Source organism: Bos grunniens, chromosome 5, assembly GCF_055505025.1.
Source record: "Bos grunniens cultivar Pamir isolate PY7600 chromosome 5, Bosgru_T2T1.0, whole genome shotgun sequence".
Taxonomy (NCBI): Eukaryota; Metazoa; Chordata; class Mammalia; order Artiodactyla; family Bovidae; genus Bos; species Bos grunniens.
This window is the reverse complement of record NC_141169.1, coordinates 112548085-112575365: the sequence shown is the minus strand read 5'-3', so window position 1 is coordinate 112575365 and position 27281 is coordinate 112548085. Positions and strand designations below refer to the sequence as shown.

Genomic DNA, 27281 nt, shown 5'->3' with positions numbered 1-27281 from the left:
GAAGTGAGGAAGCGGAAGTGGGGGAGGGCGTGAGCTCTCCGGCCTGGTTGGAGGAGGCGGATCAGCTTGCGGGGGGCCGGCCTGGTGTTTGGCAGGGAAAAGGCCCAGATGCCAGGTGGTTGGACATTCCCCTCAGGTAGTAGCGTCTCATTTGGGGGTGGGGGTGGGGATGGAGGGGGCCTGGAGGGGTGCTCTCCGACTGCCCATTCCATGCGGGTCCCTACGCCTTGTCAGGCGAGGCGAGAAGGGGACAAGGCCCGCAGGTCTCCCTGAGGGAAGGTCACTGTTGTGTGACGGTGTTACATCACTCCCTCCTTCTAGAAGCTTCTCCAATACCCACTCCCACTACATTGCATGCTCTCTGAGGGCAGTCACTGGTCTGAGTCGTCTGTGTGACCCAGTGTCCCCCACACGGCCTGCATGGAACACAGTGGTCGTTCTGAAACCACTGTTGAACGAATTAAGTGATGCCAAGGAATGGATACAGGAAGCGGATTCTTCCTCTGCTCTTTACCTTCAGTTCTTTGTGGAGCATGTCATGTCTTTCCCACCACCCCTTATGTGGTGATTTTTTCCCCTTATGCTGCAGATGGGGAAACTGAGGCTCAAAGAAACCTTAATAGGAAATGGCAGACTAGGACCTCAAATCCATGCCTCTGGAGTCCTAATTAAAGTAATGAGGTGAGGTACTGAATGCCTAGGTGTGAGCATGTTGTGAGCCTACAGCGAAGAGTAGCACTTACACAGCACTTCACTGAAGGGACTCAGTGGTTAAGGATCCACCTGCAATGCAGGAGATTCAATCCCTGGGTGGGAAACATCCCCTGGAGAAGGAAATGGCAGCCCACTCCAGGATTATTGCCTGGGAAGTCCCGTGGACAGAAGAAGCCTAGTGGGCTACAGTCCGTGGGGTCACAAAGAGTGGGACACGACTTAGTGGCTAAGCAACAACAGCATGCCATTTACACCAGAGGGTGAAAACTGTGTCTTGTGCTCCTGTTTCTCTGTTTCTTAGAAATGGAGCCTGTCACACGGTAAACTCTGGGAAATAATAGTTGAGTGATTTAGTGAACGCACAGGCAGGACTCTAGTTTCTCTGCCTCTTGCAGTGTGCTTTCCATCAAAACAGTAACACCTGCTAATGCCCTGGTGATCTCTGTAATCCTTCTTCCAAAACAATCTTGGCCAGAGTTTATTTTCTCCTGAGTTGATCTCATGTCTGCAGGCAGAATCCGTATAAACACAAAAGCTGTTCTGTCTTCATAGCACTACCCTAAATGTGTCTTTCCAAAGATGCCTCTTGGTACTCAGCCTCTTAGATGCTGTTATAGTTAGTGTCCTAAATCTTTGGATAAAGTCAGTGTAGCCCCTCAATCTCTTATTCTCAATTCTGATATCCAAGAAGTTTTGAAAACCACTTTTTCCCCCCCTAACTTATCTAGGTCCAAGATTTGAAATGAAACAGCCATTTGTCTTTACTTACTACAAATATTTGCAAATTTTTATTGCAGTCATGTTGATGTGTTTAATTGTTCAGACCTCTTTACTTACCCCAGACCTTTGTGTGGATATCATGTAATATATAGTGTAGGCATGGCATTACTTTTCAAAAGGTTTTCACACACCCCCCCCCCCCCCAATTAAGTTTGAAGTCCCTAACTTATTTGGCCTCAAAAGATTCAGATAAGAGACTGTGGACCTGTAGTTTAATGCCAGTTGGCAACTTAAATAGTCTCCTGTTATTCAGGTAAAGTTGAGGGAGAAAACAGCCTTTGTCACAGAGTTGAATAAGTGGGTAAATGGAGTAAGAAAATTAAGAGATGTTTTATACCTAATTATTTATCTTGGAAGTGTTAATGGGAGAAAGCTCCTTAACTAATTGATATTTTTAAATGTATGCAGCATGTTTTACATTTATTATTTCTTCCACAAAGCTATATAAAAATAAGTACTCAAGAAATACTTGTGATTGATTTGAAAATGTTTGCTTTAAACTCTAAAGTTAAAACTAGATATTAACTCTAGTTTTAATTCTAGATTCATAAGCAAACATTAGAACTTTACTTGACTATTGCAAGGGTTGGATTATATTTTTAAATGTCATATTTATAACCCAAAGCTGTAGAATCAATTCATGTTTGTCCCAAAGCAAAATCAATCCACCACTTGGTCATTCATGCAACATATTTGAGTGCCTGCTAGGTACCTGTTTATGCAGTAGAATTTACTGATAAGATGATCATGGTTGCTGCTCTCAAGGAGTTTCTAATCTGGTGGTGGAGAAAGCCGAAGAGAAAATGACAAACACGTGATTATACATCCTGATAAGTGTCATGAAGGAAATAAACTGGGTCTGAAAAGAGCATGATGGGAGGACCTAAGTAGTAAGTGTGGTGGGTGAAGGCCTTTCAGAGGAGAAAACCCAAATTTACAACATGAAATATCTTACTTCCCTATATATTATAAGGACTTGGATAGCCAGGCAGCCAAAATTCAGGTGTGAACATTTATCCTCTCAGGCACTACGTTTGTCTCGTATCACTATATTTACAATCTCAAACTTTTGAAGGACCGAGTAAACTGAGTGTTTGCATATAGCCAGGTGTCTAAAACACATAATAAACCAACCTAATTTACAATGAACACAAATGAATTTCTTGTTAGCTTGAGAAGATTTCAAGATTTCAAGTAGTAGAATGGTGTGTTATGTATTCTGTGTTCATGTCACAATGTACTGTATGTTAGTAAATAATACTAATTCACTTATCCAGACATTTTTCTTTAGTTTTTTGAATGGTTAAGAATATATTTAATTTTGATAAATCCAGCACATCCCATTGTGAACTACTCTATTGGATGGAAGGCTATTATGTAGATAATTTTCTATGGCAGAAACTTCATCTAAGAAAGCATTTTTTTAATTTAAAAATGCAGGTTAAGAATAGAGGAAAACCTAGATATTACGATTTTGTCCCTCCAAAATATACATAGGTAGCTATTTGAAAAAGAAAAAAATTTTAACAACTGTATTCAATTCTCCAAGTTATGATTCTAACAAGGCCTTTTTTTTTTTTAATAGGCTTGTAAAGAAACAGATCAATATTTGTTGCTCCAAGCCAATGTCACAGTACATCGCTGCATTGAGTGAGCTTGGTAGAGGGCAAAAAAGGACAATAGAAAAAGAAAACCCTCATGACTGAAAATTTTAATAGCTTATTGAAACACATTATAAGTCGAGTTTTCACTGTAGGATTGAGTCAGATAAAAATGTCTGTATTCAAAGTGCAAACAGGAGAGAAAATCAGAAAATTGTAAAAATACACAATTTCTCTTTTTTTGTCTAGGGTTGATGATGGTCTCTTTAGGAGAAATCTTAATTAAAAAGATACATTTTCTGCCTTGTTTATTTGAGAATGCGTTGCACTTTTACCAAAAAAAAAAAAAAGATTACTTATTCCCTTCTTTTATTTTTTAAAAAAGAAGTGATAGTTTATTTAGGTTGCTTCTGAAAATTATGTCTTCCTTAAATACATATAGAGAAATTCATCAAACCTGAGCTAAAAATCAAGAAGGTCAAGGAAGAGAAACAAAACTAAAAATAGCAAGCATATTTGTTATGGATTTTTAGCATTTTTTCTTTAGTATGTATGCAGTTTCTCTAGTAAAATCTGATTATAGATTGTTGAGCACTCATTGGGTCTGGATGCTTATCAGGGAATATGTTTCTAAAGCTGAGTAAAGAAAGTAATTTAACCTTTCCTTCGACGTACCAGCCTTACCAGGACTAAAACATTGGTTTAGGGCACCGTGGGTTACATGTAGAGTCCACTGAGGACAATTTCTTAATAGTTGATGATCCTCCCTTCTTTTAGATTAACAAGAAAACAGACCATATTTAGATTTGATTCTAATGACTTGTAAGTTCTGAGAAGGATAGGACCAAAGGTCAGTTGATGATTGTAAGACTCAGTTTTCGCTTGATTAGTCTCAGGACATAGCATATTTATACGTGACAACAGATCTTGAGATGTCACAGTGCAAGTTCCATTTTCTTGTCCACCATTAATTTGTCCACTGTTCTTGTAATACTTTATAATAATTTTATTTCTGGCCAAAGAGGTTCAGGGATACTTTTTTTTTTTTTAATTTTTGACTGTGCTGGGTCTCTGTTGCTGCGCCTGGGCTTTCTCTAGTTTTGGTGAGTGGGGGCTATTCTCTCGTTGTGGCACCTGCGCTTCTCATTGCAGTGGCTTCTCTGGTTGCGGAGCACGGGCTCTAGAGCGTGCAGTCTTCAGTAGCTGTCATACATGGGCTTACTTGCCTTGCAGAATGTGGAATCTTCGCAGACCAAGGATTGAACCCGTGTCCCCTGGCATTGGCAGGCAGATTCTTAACCGCTGGACCGCCAGGGAAGTCCCAATACTTTCAATGGAAACTTTTAGGTCTCGAAAGACCACTTATGTTTCTTTAAATAACATAGGCTAATCCCTCGTGAGATATTTTCCCGTATTGATCCTAGGAACATTTACATGGTCCCCTCAGTTCTGGCTGATGTATGTGAGGCGCTGATTTGGAAACTACAGCTAGATTTTTCAGACTGAATTGCTCTTCTGGAGACTTTTAAAAAATGTTTAACTTACTTATTTTTCGTGTGTATTCCTTTGCAGAAAACTGATACCTTGTCAAGATGGAGGGGAGTCATTTGTATTTGGGAGCAGCAGACTTGGGGACCAGCTACCTCTCAAGGGTTCTGTAAACCAATGACACAAGCACCTATTGTGTTGCTTTCAGCCCCCGTCCTACCTTCAGATTGGTCTTACCTATGGCATTCAGGAGGCAAGTGAAAAACTTCGTGAAGAATTACTCAGATGCTGAAATAAAAGTCAGGGAAGCAACTTCTAATGACCCTTGGGGTCCTTCCAGTTCTCTAATGTTAGATATCAGCGACCTGACTTTCAACACAATTTCTCTCTCTGAAATTATGAACATGCTATGGCAGAGACTCAATGACCACGGGAAGAACTGGCGCCATGTGTATAAATCCCTTACCCTAATGGATTATCTCATCAAGAATGGATCAAAGAAAGTTATTCAGCATTGCAGAGAGGGGTACTGTAACCTTCAAACGCTGAAAGATTTTCAACACATAGATGAAGCTGGAAAAGATCAAGGTACCAGATGAAGAAGTTTATACAGTGTGCTAGTAAAGAGTAAGAGTGTGGGAGGGGGGTTACTTTAAAGCAGAAGCTGGGGAAAAGTAGTTCTTAAATGTACGAGCTGCCTTTCCTCTGGGACAGTTTGGGTTTCCTGTTTAATCCTTTGTGTTGACTCTTGAGTGCCTTTGAAAACAATGTATATATATTTTTCAAAATGATGTGTCAAACTAACACAGTTAGGTGCCTCATAAAAGGACACCTCGTAGACAATGAACATAAAAGAGAGATCATGTAGTATTCATCCTTCTCAGCCTGACTTATTTCACCTAGCATAACGCCCTCAAGGTCCATTCATGTTGTCGCACAAGGAAAGATTTCATTCTTTCGGACCTCAAGGGCATTATGCAAAGTGAAATAAGTCAGACAGAGAAAGACAAATATTGTATGATTTCTCTTACATGTGGAGTTAAAAAAAGGAAAAGTTTATAGGTACAGAGAGCAGATTAGCAGTTGTCAGAGGCGGAGGGAGGGAAGAAAATGTGTGAACTATTTTTGTTTTAGTCTAAATAAATTGATTTAAAAAATAAAGTGAAAAAAAAAATACACCAAAAAGTTAAAAAGTGGAACTTGAGTTCCTGCTTAATTTACATATGACAAAATAGCAATGAATAATTTTCCATGAGCAAGCTTCATGATTAAAGTCAAGGAACTATGTCCTTGGAGTAAATGTGTTATTTTAGGGAGCTAATCTAAAGTATTAATCCTGGTACGATTTTATAAAGATACAGGATATCATACTAAGATCTCTTTCATGAGTTAAAAGCTCAGAGTATTTTTTTATCAAATAGGGTTTTCTTTCAACCTGGGGTTGAATCCTGACTCTGCTGCTGCCTAACTGCATATACTAAAGTAACTTATTAGATTACCTCAGTTTAGCTCTCTGTACATTGGGATAAGAACAATGTCTGTCTCATAGGATGGTTGTGAGGAGTGTAAATATGTTTGCCTGTTTCTCCCCAAAGGATGTCAACTCCATGAGGGCAGGGACGTTGTCTACCTTGCCCATTGCTGGTTCTCAGCAGAAGAGGCACCATCAACATTTGTTAAGAGAGATAATAAATGGAAGAAAGAATATGCAAATTGTCCCAATTTTGTTTAAAAAATTATATTTATGTATATGAAATTTATTATATAAGAGTTTAACAAGTGGTCCTGGTAGGACTAGAGATGATTTTTTTTCATTTTGCTATTGTGTTTTTTGTTTGTTTTGGCTGCTGTGCACGGCCTGCGGGATCTTAGTTCCCATACTAGGGATCAAACCTGCGCCTCCTGTAATGGAAGCTTGGAGTCTTAACCACTGGAGTGCCAGGGAAGTCCCTAGAGATGATTTGTATTTTGTTTTATATGAACTTGTATGTTTTAAAACACAGTTTATAATTAGACCAAATAAAACTAACATGGCCCTGTGAAAAAAAAAGAACAAAGTGAATAAACTAGGAGGCATGACAACTTAATATAATAATGTCACTGTAATTATAATTAGACTGGAATTTAGTCATAAGTGTGATAAACTGTTTCCAAAGACTATGGACTCTTCAGAAACTATGATGGGAGTAGTTTTATGAATACAGAAATTTAGGTCATGCAGTAATATTGTCGGGGGTGGAAGAGAAGTCGGGAAAGGCTGCATAGGGTATTGCACTGGGATGATTCAGTAGTGCCTGATATTGTTCTACAGTGGTAAAGAATCAGCACTTCCTCCCATCTAAAGTCAAATTATAATTTGTTGAAGTGAATAGCCTTATGAATCATGAGAAGAGGATAAAATTCAGTGCAGTCTCTGTTAAGTATACCTTTTAAAAATAGAGTCTTTTTTAGAGCAGTTTTAGGGTTACAGAAAAATGATGCAGAAAGTAGAGTTCCCACACGCCCTTCCCCACCCACACATGGTTTCTCCTGTTAACATCTTGCATTAGTGTTGCACATTTGTTACAATTAAACCAGTATTGATACAGTAATATTAACTAATAGTCCTTAGTTTACACAAAGTGTTCACACTTTGTGTTCTGCAGTTCTATGGGTTTTGGAAAATGCATGATGTCATGGATCTGCCATTCCAGTATTGTGCAGAATAGTTTCACTGCCTTCAAAGTGCCCTGTGTTCCACCTGTCCATCCTCTCTCCCCTGCCTTGAGCCCTTGGCAGTGACTGATCTTTTTATTGTTTCTGCAGTTTTGTTTTTTCCAGATTGTCATATATTTGGAATCATTCCATATATAGCTTTTTCAGAATTTTTTTTCTCTTAGCAATATGCTTTTAAGATTCTTCTATATCTTTTATAGCTTGAGAGCTGATTTTTTTTTTACTTTAAAAAACAGCTTTATTGAGACATAATTCATACACAATACAGTTCACCCATTTAGAGGTCACAGTCCTATGACTTTTGGTGTATAATTAATTTTTAAAATTGAGATAAAATAAATGTAACATAAACTTTGCCATTTTAAGTGTATGACTCAGTGGCATTCATTACATTCACACTGTGGCACAACCATCACCAGTGTCTGTTTCCAGACGTTTTCATCACCCCCAACAGGAGCTCTGTAACCGTTCAGCAGCAATTCCCGTGCTAACCTCTAATCTGCTTCTTGTCTCTCTGATTTTGCTTATTTTGGGTGCCTCGTGAAGTGGAATCATGTAGTAGTTGTCTTTCTGTGTGTCTGGCTTATGTCACTTACCATGTCCGCCAAGTTCAGCCATGTTAGAGGATGTAGCAGAACTTCATTCTTTTTATACTGAATCACATTAATCTGCAGGTACTTAACCACATTTTGTTTATCTGGTCATCTGTTAATGGGCTGTTTTCACCTTTTGGCTGTTGTGAATAATGCTACAGAGAACTCTAGTGTACAAGTTACCAGACTCCTGCTTTCAGTTTCTTTCTTTCAGAAAGTATACTTAGGAGTGGAATTGCCGGGTCATGTGGTAAGTCAATATTTAGCTTTTTGAGGAACCACTAAACTGTTTTTCTTAGCAGTGGCACCATTTTACATTCCCACCAGCAGTGTATTAATAGGAGGATTGCTGTTAACATCCTTGGTGATCCTGTTTTTGTTTTATCTTTTGTATTATAGCCATTCTGCTGGATGTGAAGCAGTATTAATACTTACTGTGGTTTTAATTTACAGTTTTCTGAAGACTAATGATGTTGAGCATCTTCTCATGTCTTTGTTGGGCCATTTATATGTCTTCTTTAGAGAAATGTCTATCCAAATTCTTTGCCCATTAAGTTTTTTTTTTTTTTGAAGAGTTCTTTATATATTTTGGATATAAGACCTTTATCCAGATAGATGATTTGCACGTATCTTCTCCCATGCTATATAGGTTGTTTTCTTCCTTTCTTGATTAAATTTTGAAAAAGTCCATTTTATCTGTTTTTCCTTTGGTTGCTTGTACTTTGTGTCATAAGTAAGAACTCATTGCCTAAAGTCACAAAGATTTACACCTATGTTTTCTTATAAGAATTTTGTAGTTTTAGCTATTACATTTATCTTGGGTCCACTTTGAATTAATTTTTATATATGGTGGGAGGTGGAGATCCAGACTCATTCTTTTATACCCAGTTGTCCCACTACTATTTGCTGAAAAGAGAATTCTTTCCTCATTGAATTATATTGACATGCTTACAGAAATCAATCAACCATAGATATATGGGCTTACTTCTGTACTCAGTTCTGTTCCACTGATCTGTGCATCTATTCTTATGCCTGTGCCACACTATTTTGATTATTGTAGCTTTGTAGTAAGTTTTGAAATAAAGGAATATGACTTTATTTCCAACTCCAACTTTGTTATTTTCTGGTATTGTTATGGCTGTTCTGGGTTCCTTGCATTTCCATATCAAGTTTAGCATCAGCTTGTCAATTTCTTCAAAAAAGACATCTAGAATTTTGTTTGACCTTACGTGGAGTCTGAAGATCAATTTCAGGAATATTGGCATATAAATAATATTATTTCCTCAAATTCATAAACATAAGAAATCATTCCTTTTATTTAGGTCTTCTTTCATTTCTTTCAAACATGTTTTGTAGTATTCATTGTACAAGTTTTATTTCTTTTGTTAAAATTTATTTCTAATTTTTTTTTTTTTTGGTGCTACTATAAATGAAATGATGGGTACTTCCGTGGAGGTCCAGTGGTTAAGACTCCGCACTTGGGCTGCAGTAAGTATGGGAACTAAGATCTTGCACAGACCAAAAAAAAAAAACCACAAACATTGTTTTCTTAATTTCATTTTCAGATTTTTCATTGCTAATGTGTAGAAATTCAGCTGGTCATCTGATTTTTGTATATTAATCTTGTATTTTATTACTCTGCTATAATATTTTCTGTAATAACTATTTGCTGTAATACTTTTGGGGTATTTTGGTCTTTTTTTATATAGATTTCTTTGAATTTCCTACATACAGGATTATGTCATCTGCAGATAGAGATGATTTTACTTCTTCCTTTCCACTCTGGATGCCTCTTATTTCTTTTTCTCTCTTAGTTGCTCTGTCTAAAACCTCCTGTACAATGATGAATAGAAATGGTGAGAACAGACATTCTTGTCTTGTTTCTGATCTTAAGAGCTTTCAGTCTTTCACCATTAAGCATGATGTTCCATCCATCATGTGCTCAGTCGTGTCTGACTCTTTTTCGATCCCATGGACTGTAGCCCACCAGGCTCCTCTGTCCATGGGATTTTCCAGGCAGAATACTGGAGGGGGTTGTCATTTCCTCCCCCAGGGGGTCTTCCCAACCCAGGGATGGAAACTGAATCTCCTGCATTGTAGGCAGATTCTTTCCCACTGAGCCATTGGGGAAGCCTCGAGTATGATATTAGGGATGGGTTTTTCATAGATACTCTTTATTAGGTTGCTGGAGTTCTCTCCTCTTCCTAGTCTGTTGAGCGACTTTCTCAGGATAGGGTGTTGACTTTTGTCAGATGCCTTTTCTGCATCAGTTGATGTTATGTGTTTTCCCCTGTTTCCCTTGCATTTTTAGCAGAAATCCCACTTGGTCATGGTGAATGTCCTCTTTTTTTAAGTGTTTATTTTAGGTCTGGTTGAGGCTTGATGATAAAACTGGAGAATATCTTCTTGAGTCTTGAGCATGCTGTACTACTTAATCCAGAAATTACAAAGAAATTACAAATTATTAGGGTTAAATTTATTATTAAATATTAATTAAAATTTTGCAAGCCCAAGAGTTAGGTTTATTTTTTTCTTTAAGGAGATGATTCAAAACTACAGACATTAACTCTTTCTTTTTTTTTAATTTTAAATTTATTTTTTAATTGAAGTATAATTGTTTTACAGAATTGTGTTAGTTTCTGCCAAATATCAACATGAATCAGCCATGGGTATACATATGTCCCCTCCCTCTTGAATCTCCCACCCATCTCTCTCCCCATCCCACCCCTCTAGGTTGTTAGAGCCCCGGTTTGAGTTCCCTGAGTCATACAGCAAATTCCCATTGGCTCTCTATTTTACATATGGTAATGTAAGTTTCCATGTTCAGTTCAGTACAGTTCAGTTGCTCAGTTGTGTCCTACTCTTTGTGACTCCATTGTCTGCAGTACACCAGGCTTCCCGTCCATCACCGACTCCTGAATCTTGCTCAAACTCACGTCTGTCGAGTCAGTGATGCCATCCAACCATCTCATCCTCTGACATTCCCTTCTCCTCCTGCTTGCAATCTTTCCCAGCATCAGGGTCTTTTCCAGTGAGTCAGTTCTTCGCATCAGATGGCCAAAGTATTGGAGCTTCAGCTTCAGCATCAGTCCTTCCAATGAATATTCAGGGTTGATTTCCTTTAGGACTGACTGGTTTGGTCTCCTTGCAGTCCAAGGGACTCTCAAAAGTCTTCTCCAACACCACAGTTCAAAATCATCAATTTTTCAGTGCTCAGCTTTCTTATTAGTCCAGCTCTCACATCCATGTATGACTACTGAAAAGCCATAGCTGTTACTCTCTGCATACATCACACCCTCCTCCTTCCTTCTTTCCTACCCATAAGACTGTCTTCTATATCTGTGTCTGCAGTGAAAATGAAAGTCCCTCAGTCATGTCCAACTCTTTGTGACCCCATGGAATAGTCCATGGAATTCTCCAGGCCAGAATACTGGAGTGAGTAGCCATTCTCTTCTCCAGGGGATCGTCCCAACCCAGGGATCAAACCTAGGTCTCCCATATTGCAGGTGGATTCTTTACCAGCTGAGCCACCAGGGAAGCCCAAGAATACTGGAGTGGGTAGCCTAAACCTTCTCCAGTGGATCTTCCCGACCCAGGAATCAAACTGGGGTCTCGTGTGTTGCAGGTGGATTCTTTACCAGCTGAGCTACCGGGGAAGCTCTGCTGCCCTGCAAATAATTTCATCAGTACCGTCTTTCTAGGTTCCATATATATGCGTTGTGTGTGTGCCAAGTTGCTTCAGTCGTGTCCAAGTCTTTGGGACCCTGTAGAAAGGTTTCTCTGTCCATTGGATTATCCAGGCAAGAATGATGGAGTGGATTGCCGTTCCCTTCTCCAGGGGTCTTCCCGACTCAGGGGTTGAACTCGAGTCTCTTATGTCTCCTACATCAGCAGGCGGGTTCTTTACCACTAGCGCCACCTGGAGTATATGATATTGTTTTTCCCCAAGAGTTAGGTTTTAAAGGCATAATTTTTTGGATAATGGTGAATGGGGTATAATCATTTCTGTACTTCACAAAACGGCTATGTTATTACTGTATTTACCACTATGATAATATCTTTTTAAATGGAAAGAGAGGGTCAGCCATTGCTTTAAAGAGTTTATGAGCTATTTCGAGAGAGAAAGTAGATAAGCATGCAATTATCAATATATAGAAAAATCTATTTATTCATTTATACCTTTCATATGTACAAAGTATCATATGTACGGTTATGTTTGAATACACTGTCTTTCAGATTACCTAATGTTTGAGTTTAGGATTAAAGAAATACAACTATGCTGTGTTGGACTTTATAAATACTCGCTTTGTTAGCATCAAGAAAGAAAAAAAAAAAAGGCAAGTTAGAACTGAATTTTCAGCAGAAGCATACTACAGTTGACCCTTGAACAACTGGGGGGTTAGGGCGCTGACACCGTCCCCCTCTGGTGAACAGCGGAAAATCTGCACGTAACTTTATAACCTGTTTTCAGTTTCACATTCTCAGGTTCACCCAGCAGTGGATTGTGTGGTATCATAGTACATATTTCTTGAAAAAAAAAATCTACATTTAAGTGAACGCACGCAGTTCAAACCCGTGTTGTTCAAGGGTCAACTGCATATTCATTTGTTGATTATGGAAGGCATATTAGTTATCGATTGATAACTGGTGCACACTACTAATTTAATAAATATTAATGAAAAACTATTGCATTGGGGAAAGTATTACTTATTTTATGTTTTATACACTTCTCTTTTTGTGTTTGTTCTCTAGTGAGTGTAACATATTAGAATAGTAGCTCTTGAGATAATTCATACATAAGTAAATATACATATATTTAGGGGGTGGATACATATGTAAAACTTTGTTATTGAGATGTGCTATTGAAATAGTTCAAAACGACTGGTTCTCATGATAATGTCAGGACCATTAATGTGTTTCCAATCTACCTTTCTACTCATTTCTTTAGTTTTCAATCTAGTGCATTGTATCACCAAGCAATCCTGATATATTATTTGCTTATACACCTCTACTTGTACTTAAGATGTTTCTTCTTCCCTGTAATATTCTTTCCTTGATATCTGCTCTTTGAATTCCTATTTAGCCTTCAGATCCTAGCTCAGAAGCGTCTTCCTTTGTACCCCCCACCCCCAACTCTCTTCCTTTCTTCATTGGGCAGAAATAATTGCTACAGCAGTTTATGCATAATATCAGAGTGGTATTTTTATAGTGTATCTTATCTGCTATGTATATCTGTTCTTATCTAAATTCTGAGGGTATATACCATATGTTAAATGATTAGTAAATTTTTATTGAATGGAAGTCATAAAAATAACAAGAGACTTGAAGAAAGGAATGTGATCCTTAAAAAACTGCTTGGTGCGAATAATTTTGTTCAATCAGAGAAGAAAAAAAGCAGAGTGAAATCTGTAGGGAGAAATTAATCAAGGAGAAATTGTAGTGACCGAAGTAATCTACAGCTGGATCATACCCTAGATACAGGTTATCAAGAAGAGACCAGAGAAAAGATAAAAGTAGAAGATATTATAGAAAAGAGTCTTTTTTTTTCCTCCATGGTCTTTATACTTGCTGTTCCTTTGCCTGGAGTCCTCAGATATCTGTAGTGCTTTCTGCATCCTTCAGATCTCTGCTCAAAAAGTCATCTTATTAGTGCAGGCTTCTGTGCTGTGCTGTGCTGAGTCGCTCAGTCGTGTCTGACTCTTTGTGACCCCCATGGACTATAGCCTGCCAGGCGCCTCTGTCCATGGGGATTCTCCAGGCAAGAATACTGATGTGGGTTGCCATGCCCTCCTCCAGGGGATCTTCCTAACCCAGGGATTGAACCCAGGTCTCCTGCATTGTGGGCAGATTCTTTACTATTTGAGCCACCAGGGAAGCCCAAGAATACTAGGGTGGGTAGCCTATCCTTTATCCAGGGGATTGTCACAACCGAGGAATCAAACCCGGGTCTCCTGCATTGCAGGTGGATTCTTTACCAGCTGAGCTACTAGGGAAGCCCATGCAGACTTCTAGATCTACCCTATTTACAAAAAAGCAGCCCCGCCCACTCTTTGCACTGATAAGTTTTGCACCTTCTGTTTTCTTTTTCTTCATGATATTTCTTGTCAGATGTTGGTATGTTTTATCTTATTATTTATGACATAGCTTCTCCTACTAGAAAGTAAGTTTCATAAGGACAGGAACATTCTGTGTCTGGTTTTTTAATTTAATTTTATTTTATTTTTAAACTTTACATAATTGTATTAGTTTTGCCAAATATCAAAATGGATCCGCCACAGGTATTTGTCCAGGCTTCATCTCCAACGTTACAACGGTGCCTATCACAAAGAACATGCTTAGTAATTAATAACAGTGATACTACTGGGGAAAAAAGTTGAGAAAACAAGTCAGAAGAGGTGGGAAACGAGAGAAACTTATTTGCAAATAGTACGTTAATATTTTCAAATGATATTCTCAGTATGGTTTTATTCAACCTCCAGACAGCTTTTCAGGTGAAGTAAATTTAAAGCAATGAATCAAATTGTTTATCTCAAAATAAATACATGACTTTTAAAATCTGTGCCTCAAGATTTTGACGAACTCTTAGAAAGCGTTTTCTGCCTCTTGCTGGTTGTGGAAGCATTTTCCCTGCAAAAAGTTTTGAGCTGCTTGAAGAAGTGTCAGTTGGCGAAAGGTCAGGTGAATATGGCGGATGAGGCAAAACTTTGTAGCCCAATTCATTCAACTTTTGAAGCATTTTTTGTGTGATGTGTGGTCGGGTGTTGTCGTGGAGAAGTGGACCCATTCTACTGACCAGTGCTGGCTGCAGGTGTTGGAGTTTTCAGTGTATCTCATCGATTTATGAGCATATTTCTCAGAGGTAATGGTTTCACCGGGATTTAGAAAGCTGTAGTAGATCAGACTGGCAGCACACCACCAAACAGTGACCATGACCTTTTTTTGGTGCAAATTTGGCTTTGGGAAGTGCTTTAGAGCGTCTTCTCGGTCCAGTCACTGAGCTGGTCATTGCCGATTGTTGGATAAAATCCACTTTTCATTGAATGCCACAGTCTGATTGGGAAATGGTTAGCTGTTGTTGCATAGAATAAGAGAAGATGCTTCAAACGATTTTTTTTTCATTTTTGGTCAGCTCATGAGACACTTATGGAGATTTTTTTCACCTTTCCAATTTGCTTCAAATGCCAAATGACTGTAGAATGGTCAATGTTGAGTTCTTTGGCAGCTTCTCAGTTGTAAGAGGATCAGCTTTGATGATTGCTCTCAGTTCGTTGTTGTCAACTTCTGATGGCCAGCTACCACAATCATCTTCAAGGCTCTCGTCTCTTTTGCAAAACTTCTCAAATCACCACCGTACTGTATGATCATTAGCAGTTCCTGGTTCAAATGCGTTGCTCATGTTGCAAGTTGTCTCTTCTGCTTTACGCCCCATTTTGAACTCGAATAAGAAAATTGCTCAAATTTACTTTTTGTCTAACATCATTTTCATAGTCTAAAATACATATAAAATACAGAGCAAGTAATAAGTCATTAGCGAAAAATCATAAAGCAAGAAATGCACATTAAAATACTGTAAACATAACCACATTTATTTAAGAATATATTCCAATATCAAACAGTAAATTTCAACAATGCAAAACTGCAATTACTTTTGCACCAACCTAATAGTTCACACAGTGACAGAGCCAGGATTGCAGTCTAGGTGTTTCGGTTTCAGAATCCATGTTCTTAACTACTGCAGTGTATCGGTGAATGAATGAATGACATTATCCCCATCCTCCTGATGCTCGTCACACTTCTACTCCGTCTTGTCAACACGTGTCTGTCTCCAGACTTGACCAAGCATTTAACTAGTTACACAAAGCAGATAGGAAGGACCTAAGAACTGAACTAGCTCTGTTCACTAATCTGGAGCAGGAGCTGAGCAGTTTATCCTTTTTTGCATGTTTCAGAGTTATTTATCTTATACCATTTATGGTTATTTATCTTATACCATTCAAAGATGGTATAAGAAATGTACCCCTTGCAGCTCTCATGGCTTAAAAAGTCCTTCACTCGCAGGAAGCTCAAATCTGGTGTTCTGTGACAACCTAGAGCGGTGGGATGGAGTGGGAAGTGGGAGGGAGATTCAAGGGGGAGGGGACATATGTACTCCTATGGCTGATTCATGTTGATGTATGGCAGAGACCAACACAATATTGTAAAGCAGTTATCCTCCAATTAAAACAGAAAATGCTTCACTCAAGTGTAACTAATTTGGGCAAGTAACTTGATATAGCTAGCGTGACTGGCCAGTTTTCTTTTATCTTTGATTTAGGGCCCATTACAGGTAAGGCTCAGACTCATCAGAGAAGATGCCTTGTTTCCATAGTTGAGTCAAGAGTCCTGAATCTGCTTGACATCCTCAGAGAGAGTGGACCATCCTCTCCTTTATGTCCACAGTGTCTGTATACCTCTGTCAGAGTACAGTGATATCCGTGTCTGTATCCCTTACAAAACTTGAATTTCTCTTCTTTTTTTAAAAAATATTTATTTCCTTATTTTTGGTGTGTTGGGTCTTAATTGTGGTTCTTGGGATCTTCGTTGCAGCACGTGGGCTCCAGTAGTTGTGGCGCGCGGGCTCAGTTGCCCCACGGCACGTGGGGTCATAGTTCCCTGACCAGGGATCAAACCCGCATACCCTGCATTGGAAGATGGGTCCTTAACCACTGAGCAACCAGGGAAGTTCCCCAAACTTGAATTTCTTAAGGGCAATAATAGTGTTCCTAGTACTTAGTATGATGCCTGGGTGGGTGTAGGATCACCCAATAGGTATTTGGTGAATGGATGATTAATACCTTTATGTATTTATACTTTCAGCAAATTTATAGCAATTGACTTTCTTTTAGGAATATAAAAACTGTAAAAGTGATAACTGACTCCTTTAATAATATTTTCCATTTCTTTACTATAAATTATTTTTAAAGTATATTTTTAATGCTAACAATGCTTTATTGAGATGTAACTTACGTACTTTAAAACACATAGATCTTAAGTGTACAGTTTGGCAAATGTTGATAAACATATCCATCACCCACTTAAAATAAAGAACATTTCCATCATCCCAGAAAGTCCCTTTATTACCCTTTCCAGTCAAGCCTCCCTTTTTCCTAGAGGCAACGACTATTTGATTTCTTTTACCATATAAATTGGGCTTCCCTGTGACTCAGTGGGTAAAGCCTGCAGTCCACGAGGTTGTAAAGAGTTGGACATGACTGAGCAACTGAACAACATATGCCATCAAGTGATGGGACTGGATACCACAATCTTAGTTTTTTGAATGTTGAGGTTCAAGTCAGCTTTTTCACTCTCCTCTTTCACCTTCATCAAGAGGCTCTTCAGTTCCTCTTCGATTTCTGCCATTTGGGTGGTGTCATCTGCATATCTGAGGTTTTTGATATTTCTCCCAGCAATCTTGATTCCAGCTTGTGAAACATGCAAATGTTTCTTAAGTTTCTCTTAAGAGAACAAGGATAGTTTTGGCCTTCATGGATATTGTACTCTAATAGAAGAAAAAGACATTTATCACACAGACAGTTACAAACCGTGGAAGCCTCTGAAAGACAGGTATTGGTGCTGTGAGTGTGTGAAAGTGAAAGTGAGTGAAGTCACTCAGTTGTGTCCGACTCTATGACCCCATGGACTGGAGCCTATCAGGCTCCTCCGTCCATGGAATTTTCCAGGCAAGAGTACTGGAGTGGGTTGCCATTTTCTTCTCCAGTGAGTATGTGAAGGGGGGCCTAATGTGACCAGTGAGGTCCTGAGGTACGTGTAGGGTGAGGCGGAAAGGGGTTGTTATCTCTCAGTAGGAGGCTTTCCTGAAGAAGCGAAATCTGGGTTGTTCCTTCTGCCAGGAGCTCTCCCTGTGCAGGTCTATGCAGCTGGCTTTTTCTTGCTGTTTAAGCCTCAGCTGATATGTAACTTCCTCAGTAAGACTTTCCTTGACCGCACCCTGAATTGATGTTAGCACATCTCTCTTCTTCATTTCCTGTAAAACATGAATTTTTATCTGAAATTATCTTTGTAAGGGATCTTGTCTGTCTTTTCCTCACCGGTGCCCCCACTACTTAGAATATTTCCTGAAACTTAAAGTATACAGGAAACGGTTAAACGACTGCGTAAGTTAACATCCTCGAGAATTACCTGTTGCATAGTTAATCTAGAGACTTGCATGTTCTCATCCTTTGAGTTTGGGAGGATTGTTCATACTGGCTTTTTCCTCGTTCATTTTTCTATCCTGTTGATCCTCCTCTCACCCCACTGTGTCTTTTTAAAAAAATTTTTTTCTAGTTTTCTTGAGATGTATTTGACATATGGGACTTCCGAGGTGGCATTAGTGGTTAAGAACCCGCCTGCCAGTAGCACTGTTTAAGTTTAAGATATACAGCATACTTACATACATTATTAAATGATTACCACCATAAGTTTAGTGAGCGTCCATCATTTCATATGGGTACAAAATTTAAGAAATTTTTTTTAAACTTCTTATTTTGTATTGGGGTAAAGCCAATTAACAAACAGTGTTTTGATAGTTCCAGATGAACAGTAAAAGGACTCAGCCATACATATACAAACCCTCCTCTCATCCACGTTGCCACATACCATTGAGCAGAGTTCCATGAGCTATACATTAGGTCCTTGTTGGTTATCCATTTTAAATGTTACAGTGTGTACATGTCCATCCCAAACTCCCTAACTATCCCTTCCCCCATCCTCTCCCCTACCACAGCCCAGCAACCATAATTTTCTTAAGTCTGTGTCTGTTTCACAAGTTCATTCGTATCATTTACTTTAGATTCCATGTATAAGGGATGCCATATGGTGTTTCTCCTTCTCTGTCTGACTGGCTGCGCTTAGTATGACAGTCTCTAGGTCCGTCAGTGTTGCTGCAGACGGCATTATTTCACGCATTTTAATCCACTGTGTCTTTCTAATGAGGGTTGCCAATGGTAGCATCCTACTCTCTGGCCATAGTGACGGGTAGGTGACTTTCAAGCTGGGCCACTCAGTGTGATTCTCCTGGAATTTTCAAATTTGAATAATGAAGAAGGAGACTTCTCAGGTGACACAGTCTGAGGTGTGAGTATGGAGCTGTCTGTGGCCTTTTCCACATCCAGATTGAAGAAGCGGACCTGTGAGAAGAGAAAAGGCGTCACAGAGGGAAGCAGAGGTGGTTGGGCGAGGGTGCTGGCAGTTTGCTAGTCTCTGCTTCATTTGTATCTGTAGCCCAGTTGCAACCCCTGATTTTCCCACAAGCAGTTCAAATTGAGGTTCTGTCACTAATGACCAGAAGATTCCCAATGAAATGGTATATAGCTTTGTTTTTGTTTCAACCTTCACCTCAACTAACAAGCTTTCCATCTTGATGTGTCTTATGTAGTATCTGGCTGTTGATCTGTTACGTAGTTTAATTTCCTATCTCAGAGAATCTGTTTTCTCTCTCCTCCCCTGTCCTCTCTTTGTCTCTCTGTCTCCCTCTCCTTCCCTCCTCTCTCCCCCTCTTCAGTCCCCTTCACTATTCTCCCTTTTTCCAAACACAGAGTAGTTGCTGCCTAACTGTTTCAGCACTATCCTGTTTTAGTTTGTTGTTGTTGTTTAGGTGCTAAATCGTGTCTGACTCTCTGCGACCCCATGGACTGTAGCCCTCCAGGCTCCTCTGTCCATGGGGTTTCCCAGGCAAGAATACTGGAATGGGTTGCCACTTCCTTTTCCAGAGGATCTTCCCAACCCAGAGATCAAACCCATGTCTCCTGCATTGGCATACAGATTCTTTACCACTGAGCCACCAGGGAAGCCCATTATATTTTAGTACTATATATTCATCCTTTTCAGAAATGTATTGGTAAGAAGTAAGTAGATGCCATCTTATTACTATTGTTATTATTTACCTCATCATTGAAGCAGGTTTATTGGGTTCTTGAATCTTTTCCGTTTCAACTCTGATCCTTTTAAACATCCAGGTTCCTACCCTCCAGTACCTAGGGGATGATGGGAGGTGGCTAGGGCAGTGGGCATCCTTGAATGGGAAGTTCACTTTGGGATGATTTCTTCCCAATTTTCTGTGAAGTGTTGTGGCCTCACTGTCCTGATGCTGCAGACTGCTCCTCAGGAAGGAGGCCTGAGGCTGTGGGGGGAAGCCCCTCATCCTTGTATTTGACATTCTGCTCAAGGCACCTGGTTCTCCCTTTGAACTATTGCAGCTCTCCTCAAAGCCACCCATCCATGCAGACTCTGAGTAGAATGTTCCACATCTGCCCCATAATTTGTAGTTCTAACCTTTTCCAATTAGGAAGGTTCTAAGAAATTATTTCAGGCCAAATAACTTTCTCAGGCAGCTAAGTTGTAAATTGCAACCAGTATTTTTCATCTGTTGGCTCCATTTGCACTGCATCAAGAAGAAAATGGAGACTTTTTGGTAATTTTCTCCTTTATTGATTCATTCACTCAGTAAATATTCATTAAGTATTTACTATGGGCTTCCCTGATGGCTCAGTTGGTAATGAATCCGCCTGCAATGCAGGAGACCCCAGTTCGATTTCTGGGTCGGGAAGATCTGTGGGAGAAAGGGTTAGGCTACCCACCGCAGTATTCTTTGGCTTCCCTTGTGGCTCAGCTGGTGAAGAATCCACCTGCAATGCAGGAGACCTGGGTTCGATCCCTGGGTTCAGAAGATCCCCTGGAGAAGGGAAAGGCTACCCACTCCAGTATTCTGGCCTGGAGAATTCCATGGACTGTATAGTCCATGGGGTCGCAAAGAGTCGGACACGACTGAGCGACTTTTACTTTCACTTACTGTGTGCCAATCATCTTCTAGACACTAAAGAGTCTCTACCCTCATGGAGCTTGTATTCCAGGTGAGAAACTAATAAACAAGTAAACAGACGCCTATATAGTACAGTATTAGGTGGTGCTCAATGCCACTTTGAAAAACGAAATAAATAACGTAGTGCTTTCAGAAGAGAAATTCAATGGCATATTTAAAATGCCATTGAAAAATGTAATGCCAGTGCATGATGTGATTTCATCATATGCTTACTTCTCAAAGTGTAAGAATAAGAGTATAGTCATTGACAATTCTGATGAAATTTGGATTTCCCTCTACATTTGCTAAAGGTTTTTACAACTTTGCTTATTTTTTCTTAGAATAAAATTCTATGGTAGCCTTAATTAAAATTTTCTAAGCCAATTAATGTATTTTTCAGGTTATTATATCCGGGAAAAGTCAAAACAAGTTATAACGTTGCTGATGGACGAACAGTTGCTGCATAGAGAGAGGGAAGTGGCGTGTCGGACTAGACGGCGTACCTCCTACTCTATGACATTTCCTAAAAGATTACCTGGTGCGGGTAACTCACCAACAGCGTGCGCTTCTGCCCCCACACCAGAAATTCCTGTTTCAGAGAAGAAGAATAAGCTTCTTAAGGTTGCACGGCTACATAATAAAAGTGCGTATAATGGGCATTGGCCTAAAGTGCAATAGATATCATTTAAGAACAATTAAAAAGTAGAAAACATTGGGTTTTAGTACTGAAGTATTAATGCTATGTTAGTAGTACTGTTACTACATTAGACATCATAATGTAGACAACAGTGATGAAGGATACTGTTCAGTAGATAATTTTATGACTTTTTCTGAATGCAGTTATCTGGGATGCAAATAAAATGTTTTTGAGCTTTAAAGGTATTAAACTAGTACTACCCTATTTGGCATCCGGATTGAGTTTTAAGATGTTAATCATAACTGGAGATGAAGGAGAAGTGTGTTCGGAGACTAGGGGTCTGGGTGTGCACACATTTGCATTCTTTGAACCTCCAAATCAGGACATTGACATTAAAAAATGTGCCTCCAAATTCTGAGAATGCTGTAAAACTCTTCTAGGAAAGTTCCCTGTGTTATATAACCCTTTCCTTTACCTAAAACGTTAAATCTGGACCACTGAAAAGTAGTCCTTCTTAGAAAAGAAGGCACTTATTTATAATGTTTTAATAGAAATCAGAAAGGCAGTTATCTTTTCTACTGAATTTGCTGAAACACAAAGGGAAATCCCACAGACAGATGAGCCTGGCGGGCTACAGTCCACGTGGTCAAAAAGACTCGGACACAACTTAGCGACTAGACAACAACAAAGGAATGTCATTTGGCTCTAACTTCTCCAGTATAAACCCTGTTCATAAATTGTGTGTAAAGAATGGACAGTTTGAAGAAGCAAAAATATTAATGAAATGTGACTTAGGTAACTGGCCCTTGAAAGCAGCTACACACTTTGTGCCATAGTGAGGGGCATAGTAGGAGTAACATACACATATGTTATGTTACATATATATATGTATGTTACATGTATGTTACATACATGTAGGAGCACATAGTTGAAAGCATCTTCAAATGCCTGCCTCCCAGCTTTATCATGTAACCATATTAAGCAAGATATTGAAAGATAGACATTCCAGGTGTCAGTTAAATATTAAAAATTTTAAATGTTAATATTAATGCCAATACAAAACGATCCTGCTAAAAATCGTTAAAGTATAATACTATTCTGACAAGTCAAGAGTTCTCAAATGTTCACTCCATTTGCACTGGTGTGGACTGGGCAGTTGAGAGATAGTAAGAGAGGTGGGCATTGTAATTATAATAGTATTAATAAATACCAACCAAATACTTCTAAAAAGTACTGGAACCTCTTTCTTTGGGGACCTGGTCCTTTGAAACAAATCTTGAAAGAGACACATTCTGAAATTTTCTCATAGAAGCCTTAAATTCAAACTGATACCTAAAATGAAGTATCAGAGTAAAATAACCAATTATGACTCACCTAGAGTTTCTGCATCTCTTTCGCTACTTCTCTGTTATCATTTTTGTTCTTCCTTCTTCCATTTGCTTTCCTCTTCCTTTCTTTCATTATAAATATATTTATTAAATTTATAATTTGAAATTTGGATATCTAGCAGAACTTTGGAGTGAAAGCAGCGAATAAAACAAAGCCCCTCTCATCATGTAGCAAATATTCTAGTGCCAGAGATAAATATTAAACACACTTAAATAAAACAGATGTAAAATACTGTGTCAGATAGTGTCAAGTCCTGTAAAGCAAAGGGAAGCAGTGACAGGGCAGAGAGGGACAGGAATGGCTTTATTTTAGGTCAGGTAGTGAGGGGGGTTCTTTTGGAGGAGGCAGAGATGTAAACAGAGACCTGAATGAAGTGAGGGAACTGTCTAGGTATATCTGGGATCTTTGGGCAGAGGAAACAGTGGTGCAGATGCTCTGAGATGGGAGAAAGCTTGGCACCCTTCACCATCAACTCATGAGATGAATCCCTAAACTGCTGCAGAAGTAGCTCAGCTCTGAGCCATTTTCGTGATTCATATATGAAAATCTAGCTTATTGCCTTACAGTCACTGCTTTTTTTAAACCCAAAATGATACTTCCCAGCTTTATGATAGCTTGTTATTCAACTAGACTGAGCTCTGAATACCTTTTGACTATTAAAAAAAATCAGTCTACCTGCAAATGAAGAAGTTTTGCTACAATTCATTTTTTTCATACTACATGTATTGAGTACCTGGCTACTATGTGCCAGACACTGTTGGCTAGGCCTGGTAAACAAATCGGGTGTATTTCTGCTCTCACAGAGGTTATATCCGGTGATGGACTTTCAGTCCGATTTAAAAAAAAGATGTTCAAAGGAGTTTTGGTGGATGGCAGCATCGCTGAGGTGCATTTGTAGCGAAGATTTAAAGTGAATAATGAATTTTTACATATAAAGCTGTAGTAAGTTTGTTAAAGAATCTGTTACATGATTTTAACATTTCATTTACCATCACTGTATATCGTATACATACAAAGGGGATATATAGAAGTGCATGTTTGTGTTCAAAAAAGAGAAACTGGATTAAGTAAGCTTAGCAATACTAACCATATCCATGTAGGCATTTGAATCTGAAACTGTATTTTTTTTTTTTTTCAATCATGGAAGAAACCCATGCCCCGTGCATTGGAGGCTTGGAGTCTTAACCATTACCAGTGAAGTCCCTGATTTCTATATTCTATAAACTACCATTTATATGATGAAACTGTATTTTAAAAGAAGAAAAAAAAACTGTTAATTCGGCTGGGCCTGGGGAAGATAAGAAAGTTTATTAGGAGGCATTATTAATAGGACAGGAAAAACAGCAAATAAAAACTTGGAGATGTGTGGATCAGTTAAAATCAGGGGCACCCGTGAGTGACAGTATTAGGGCCACAGAACTGGTAGTGGTGTAAGCATAGTAAGAACTTCTCTCTTCTAAAAATAGTCCAGAACTAGGTATTCTAGGACCAGTATGGCTCTTCATGATGTCAGGGCTCTTTTCTTGTTCCACCAAACTCACCGTGTAACTTCCACTTTATGATCCACAATGGCTGCTTGCCTCCAGCCATTACCTCTGCCTTCTAGCCAGCAGGAAGGAGGAAGCGTTGAAAATATGAATGCCCCTTCCCTTAAGGACGTTTATGGAAATTGCCTGTAACATTTTGGCTTATGTACTCTTATTGTTTAGCACTTAGTTACATGGACGCTCCTAGCTTCAAGAAAGGCTAAGAAATGTAGTCTTTATATAACAGCAGCATGTGCCCAAATGAAAGAAAATCTGTTGTTAAGGAAGAAGGAGAGAATAAATATAGGGGACAACAAATAGTCCCTACCATAGTGGGAAAGAATACAAGAAATGAACTAATCATGGTAATACATGGTTGTCAGATTAAATGGAACAGAAAATATAAATTTTAATACGTAGAAAAATGTGGGCAGATAGTTGAGAGTACTCTGCACCGTTTATAAATACAGTTTATTAGCAGTATTTGGAAATTTGTTTGATACAACTAGCAAGAAGGATCCATAGTAGGCCTTGAAGAACAGAAGGGACGTTCAGCTTAGTCACAGAACTTAGCTTTCTTATTACTGAAAACAGCTGTTGGTGGAAGATAATTCTTATTGCTTTGTGTAGAAATGAAGGAGCTACAAATTGGAGGGAAGCTTTCTAGAAGACAGTTGTTTGAATCTAGGACCCGCTCAAAGGTTATTGAAATGAGGAAAAGGTAATGTTTAAAGACAGAATATAGAGAGGGAATGGATACATAGATGATATATTGGAGAAGAAAGACAGAAATTGAAAATGACTCTAACATTTGAGTCAGAGAAAATGAAGGCAAGTTATAGTTTCATAAGGGTAAATTTCCATCAGAAGGAATTTAAAGATGCTTCTGAATTATTTAGTTATAATGAAATGTAAAATTGAATGCATTGCTAGAAATCTGATACCCTGGCTTTAGGATCTTGAGCTGAAACAGCTGTGCCTCACTTCTTTGTGGTGAATTAGCAAGGGAAAAAAGATACTTTAGAGAAGGTGTTATACACACATCGCTGCTTCTACTCCTTTTTTCCTATTCCTGGATGTTTTCCTCATGTTTTAATTCTGGTGGGTAGCTTGGGTATTTTTTATTTAGATGATTTTGTTGTTTGAAGGAAGAGATGAGCTGAAGGATAAGTGCTGCTTGATGGCAAGACAGAAAGCTGTATAAAGCACAGTGATAACTCAGCTTTTCTGAGCTGTAAGCATCAGAGTTAGGGCCTTTCCTCAGAGGTAATAATTATAAAAACTATCACCGGAGACATTGCTTACAGCTAGACCAGCAAAGCATTACCTCTGTGGATCATCAGGTCTTCTATAAAGAGCTCTTTAGCGGTACTATTCTTTGCAGTGGAACTTTACCTGTATCAGAGAAGGATTGCTCTGGCCTGTGTTAAATGTAATAACATTTCACATCATGGAAATATTTCCCTAAAAATTGCACGATTCCTGTTGAACCAAAAGTTAGAATTCAAAGCAGCTGTCATACTTTAATGAGCAAAAACACCCATGTTGGACTTCCCTGCTGTCACAGTGGATAGAGTCTGCCTGCCGATGCAAGGGACACAGGTTCGATCCCTGGTTTGGGAAGATTCCACGTCTTGCAACTAAGCCTGTGTGCCACAGCCACTGAGCCTGTGCTCTAGAGCCTGCGAACCACAAGTCCTGAGCTCGTACACCACAGTTACTGAAGCCTGTGTGCCTAGAGGCCGTGCTCCATAGCAAGAGAAGTCCCTGCAGTGAGAAGCCCACGCACCACGGCTGGGGAGTGGCCCCCACTTGCTGCCACGAGAGAAGGCCCGTGCGGAGCAGTGGGGACCCACCACAAAGATAAACAAACAGGACATGCACCAAAAACAGAAAAACCACCAGCATTTTCCCACAGTGAACTTTATATTTATGGAGAGTTGATGTAGAGCCATATTTGGTGGCTTTATCACAGTCTCAGCGGCAGAGTGTGTGGTTCAAGTGTGATTGCTACTAAGACATTTACACTGATGAATGTTTAAGCAGTGATTTTTTTAAAATTTAAAAATAAATATACAAAAAAGAAACAGCATCTTATACCTCTACCACCCTAAACCAACCACTATTCACATCTTAGAATATTTGCTTCTAGTCCTATTATTTTTCTTCTTTTGTTTCAGAAAAACCACCTTATTCTTGTAAAAAAAAAAATATACCCACTGTAAAGCATCAATCACTTCCAATCCAATCACTCAGAAATAGCCATAATTGATACCAGATGAATGTAAATTCTAGGCATCTTGCTAACCATCCATCCATACAAATACGTATGAAGATGAATAACTAGAGAGAAACTTTTTATAAAAATGGAATTGTGCTAATGCTAAGTTTCACTGACGATATTTCAGGTCTGCTTCTGGTAATAACACTTATGAGGAGCTCCAAGAAACTCATTTATTGCACAATAATTAAAGACTAGAAATGATATACTGAGACATTTCTGGATTCACCAGAGGTATGGGAAGTCTCCAAGGATCTTCTAAAAACTTAATTAAATAATGAAATATATATATGTATTTTTTATTGAAAGTCTAAAAAATAGTAAGTATCAGTTGTCTCCAAATTGCACAAATTTAGTGGAGGGTTTCTAAAGCCTGGTACTATTGACATTTTAAGCCAGATAACGCTTTGATGTGGGGACCGCCCTGTGCAATGTAGGTTGCTGAGGCTTATCTCTGGCCTATACCCACTAGATGCTATTATCTCACACCCCTTCCCTTTGTGAGAACCAGAAATGTCTGCAGATGTGGTCAGATGTCTCTTGGGGACAAAAATTGCCCCAAGTTGAGAATCACTGATTGACTACATTTAAAATCAAAGTCCCCAAAGGATTTTAAACATGGAGTTTGATCAGCTAATTCCAGAACTCATCCGAAAGGAGCAAAAGGTCAGGCACATCCAAAATGTTCCTGAAGAAGAATAAGATGGAGGGCTTGCCTT

At 39.0% G+C, this 27281-nt stretch overlaps 1 protein-coding gene across 4 annotated transcripts in view; it reads left to right on the top strand.

Annotated features, from left to right (window-relative positions):
• The first annotated feature begins 16 nt into the window (after window positions 1–16).
• ENTHD1 (ENTH domain containing 1) overlaps window positions 17–27281 on the top strand; it is a 91882-nt gene continuing 64617 nt past the window's right edge. Inside the window, exons 1-4 of one of the 4 annotated variants that reach the window (XM_086402933.1) lie at window positions 17–136; window positions 590–681; window positions 4668–5171; window positions 21130–21372. In XM_086402933.1, coding sequence (XP_086259059.1) covers window positions 4823–5171; window positions 21130–21372 — 592 coding nt within the window. In that variant the 5' untranslated portion in view covers window positions 17–136; window positions 590–681; window positions 4668–4822. Of the gene's footprint in view, window positions 137–589; window positions 682–4667; window positions 5172–6004; window positions 9380–21129; window positions 21373–27281 lie in introns of those variants that run through there. The other 3 variants (XM_086402934.1, XM_086402932.1, XM_086402935.1) reach the window with 3 other exon arrangements.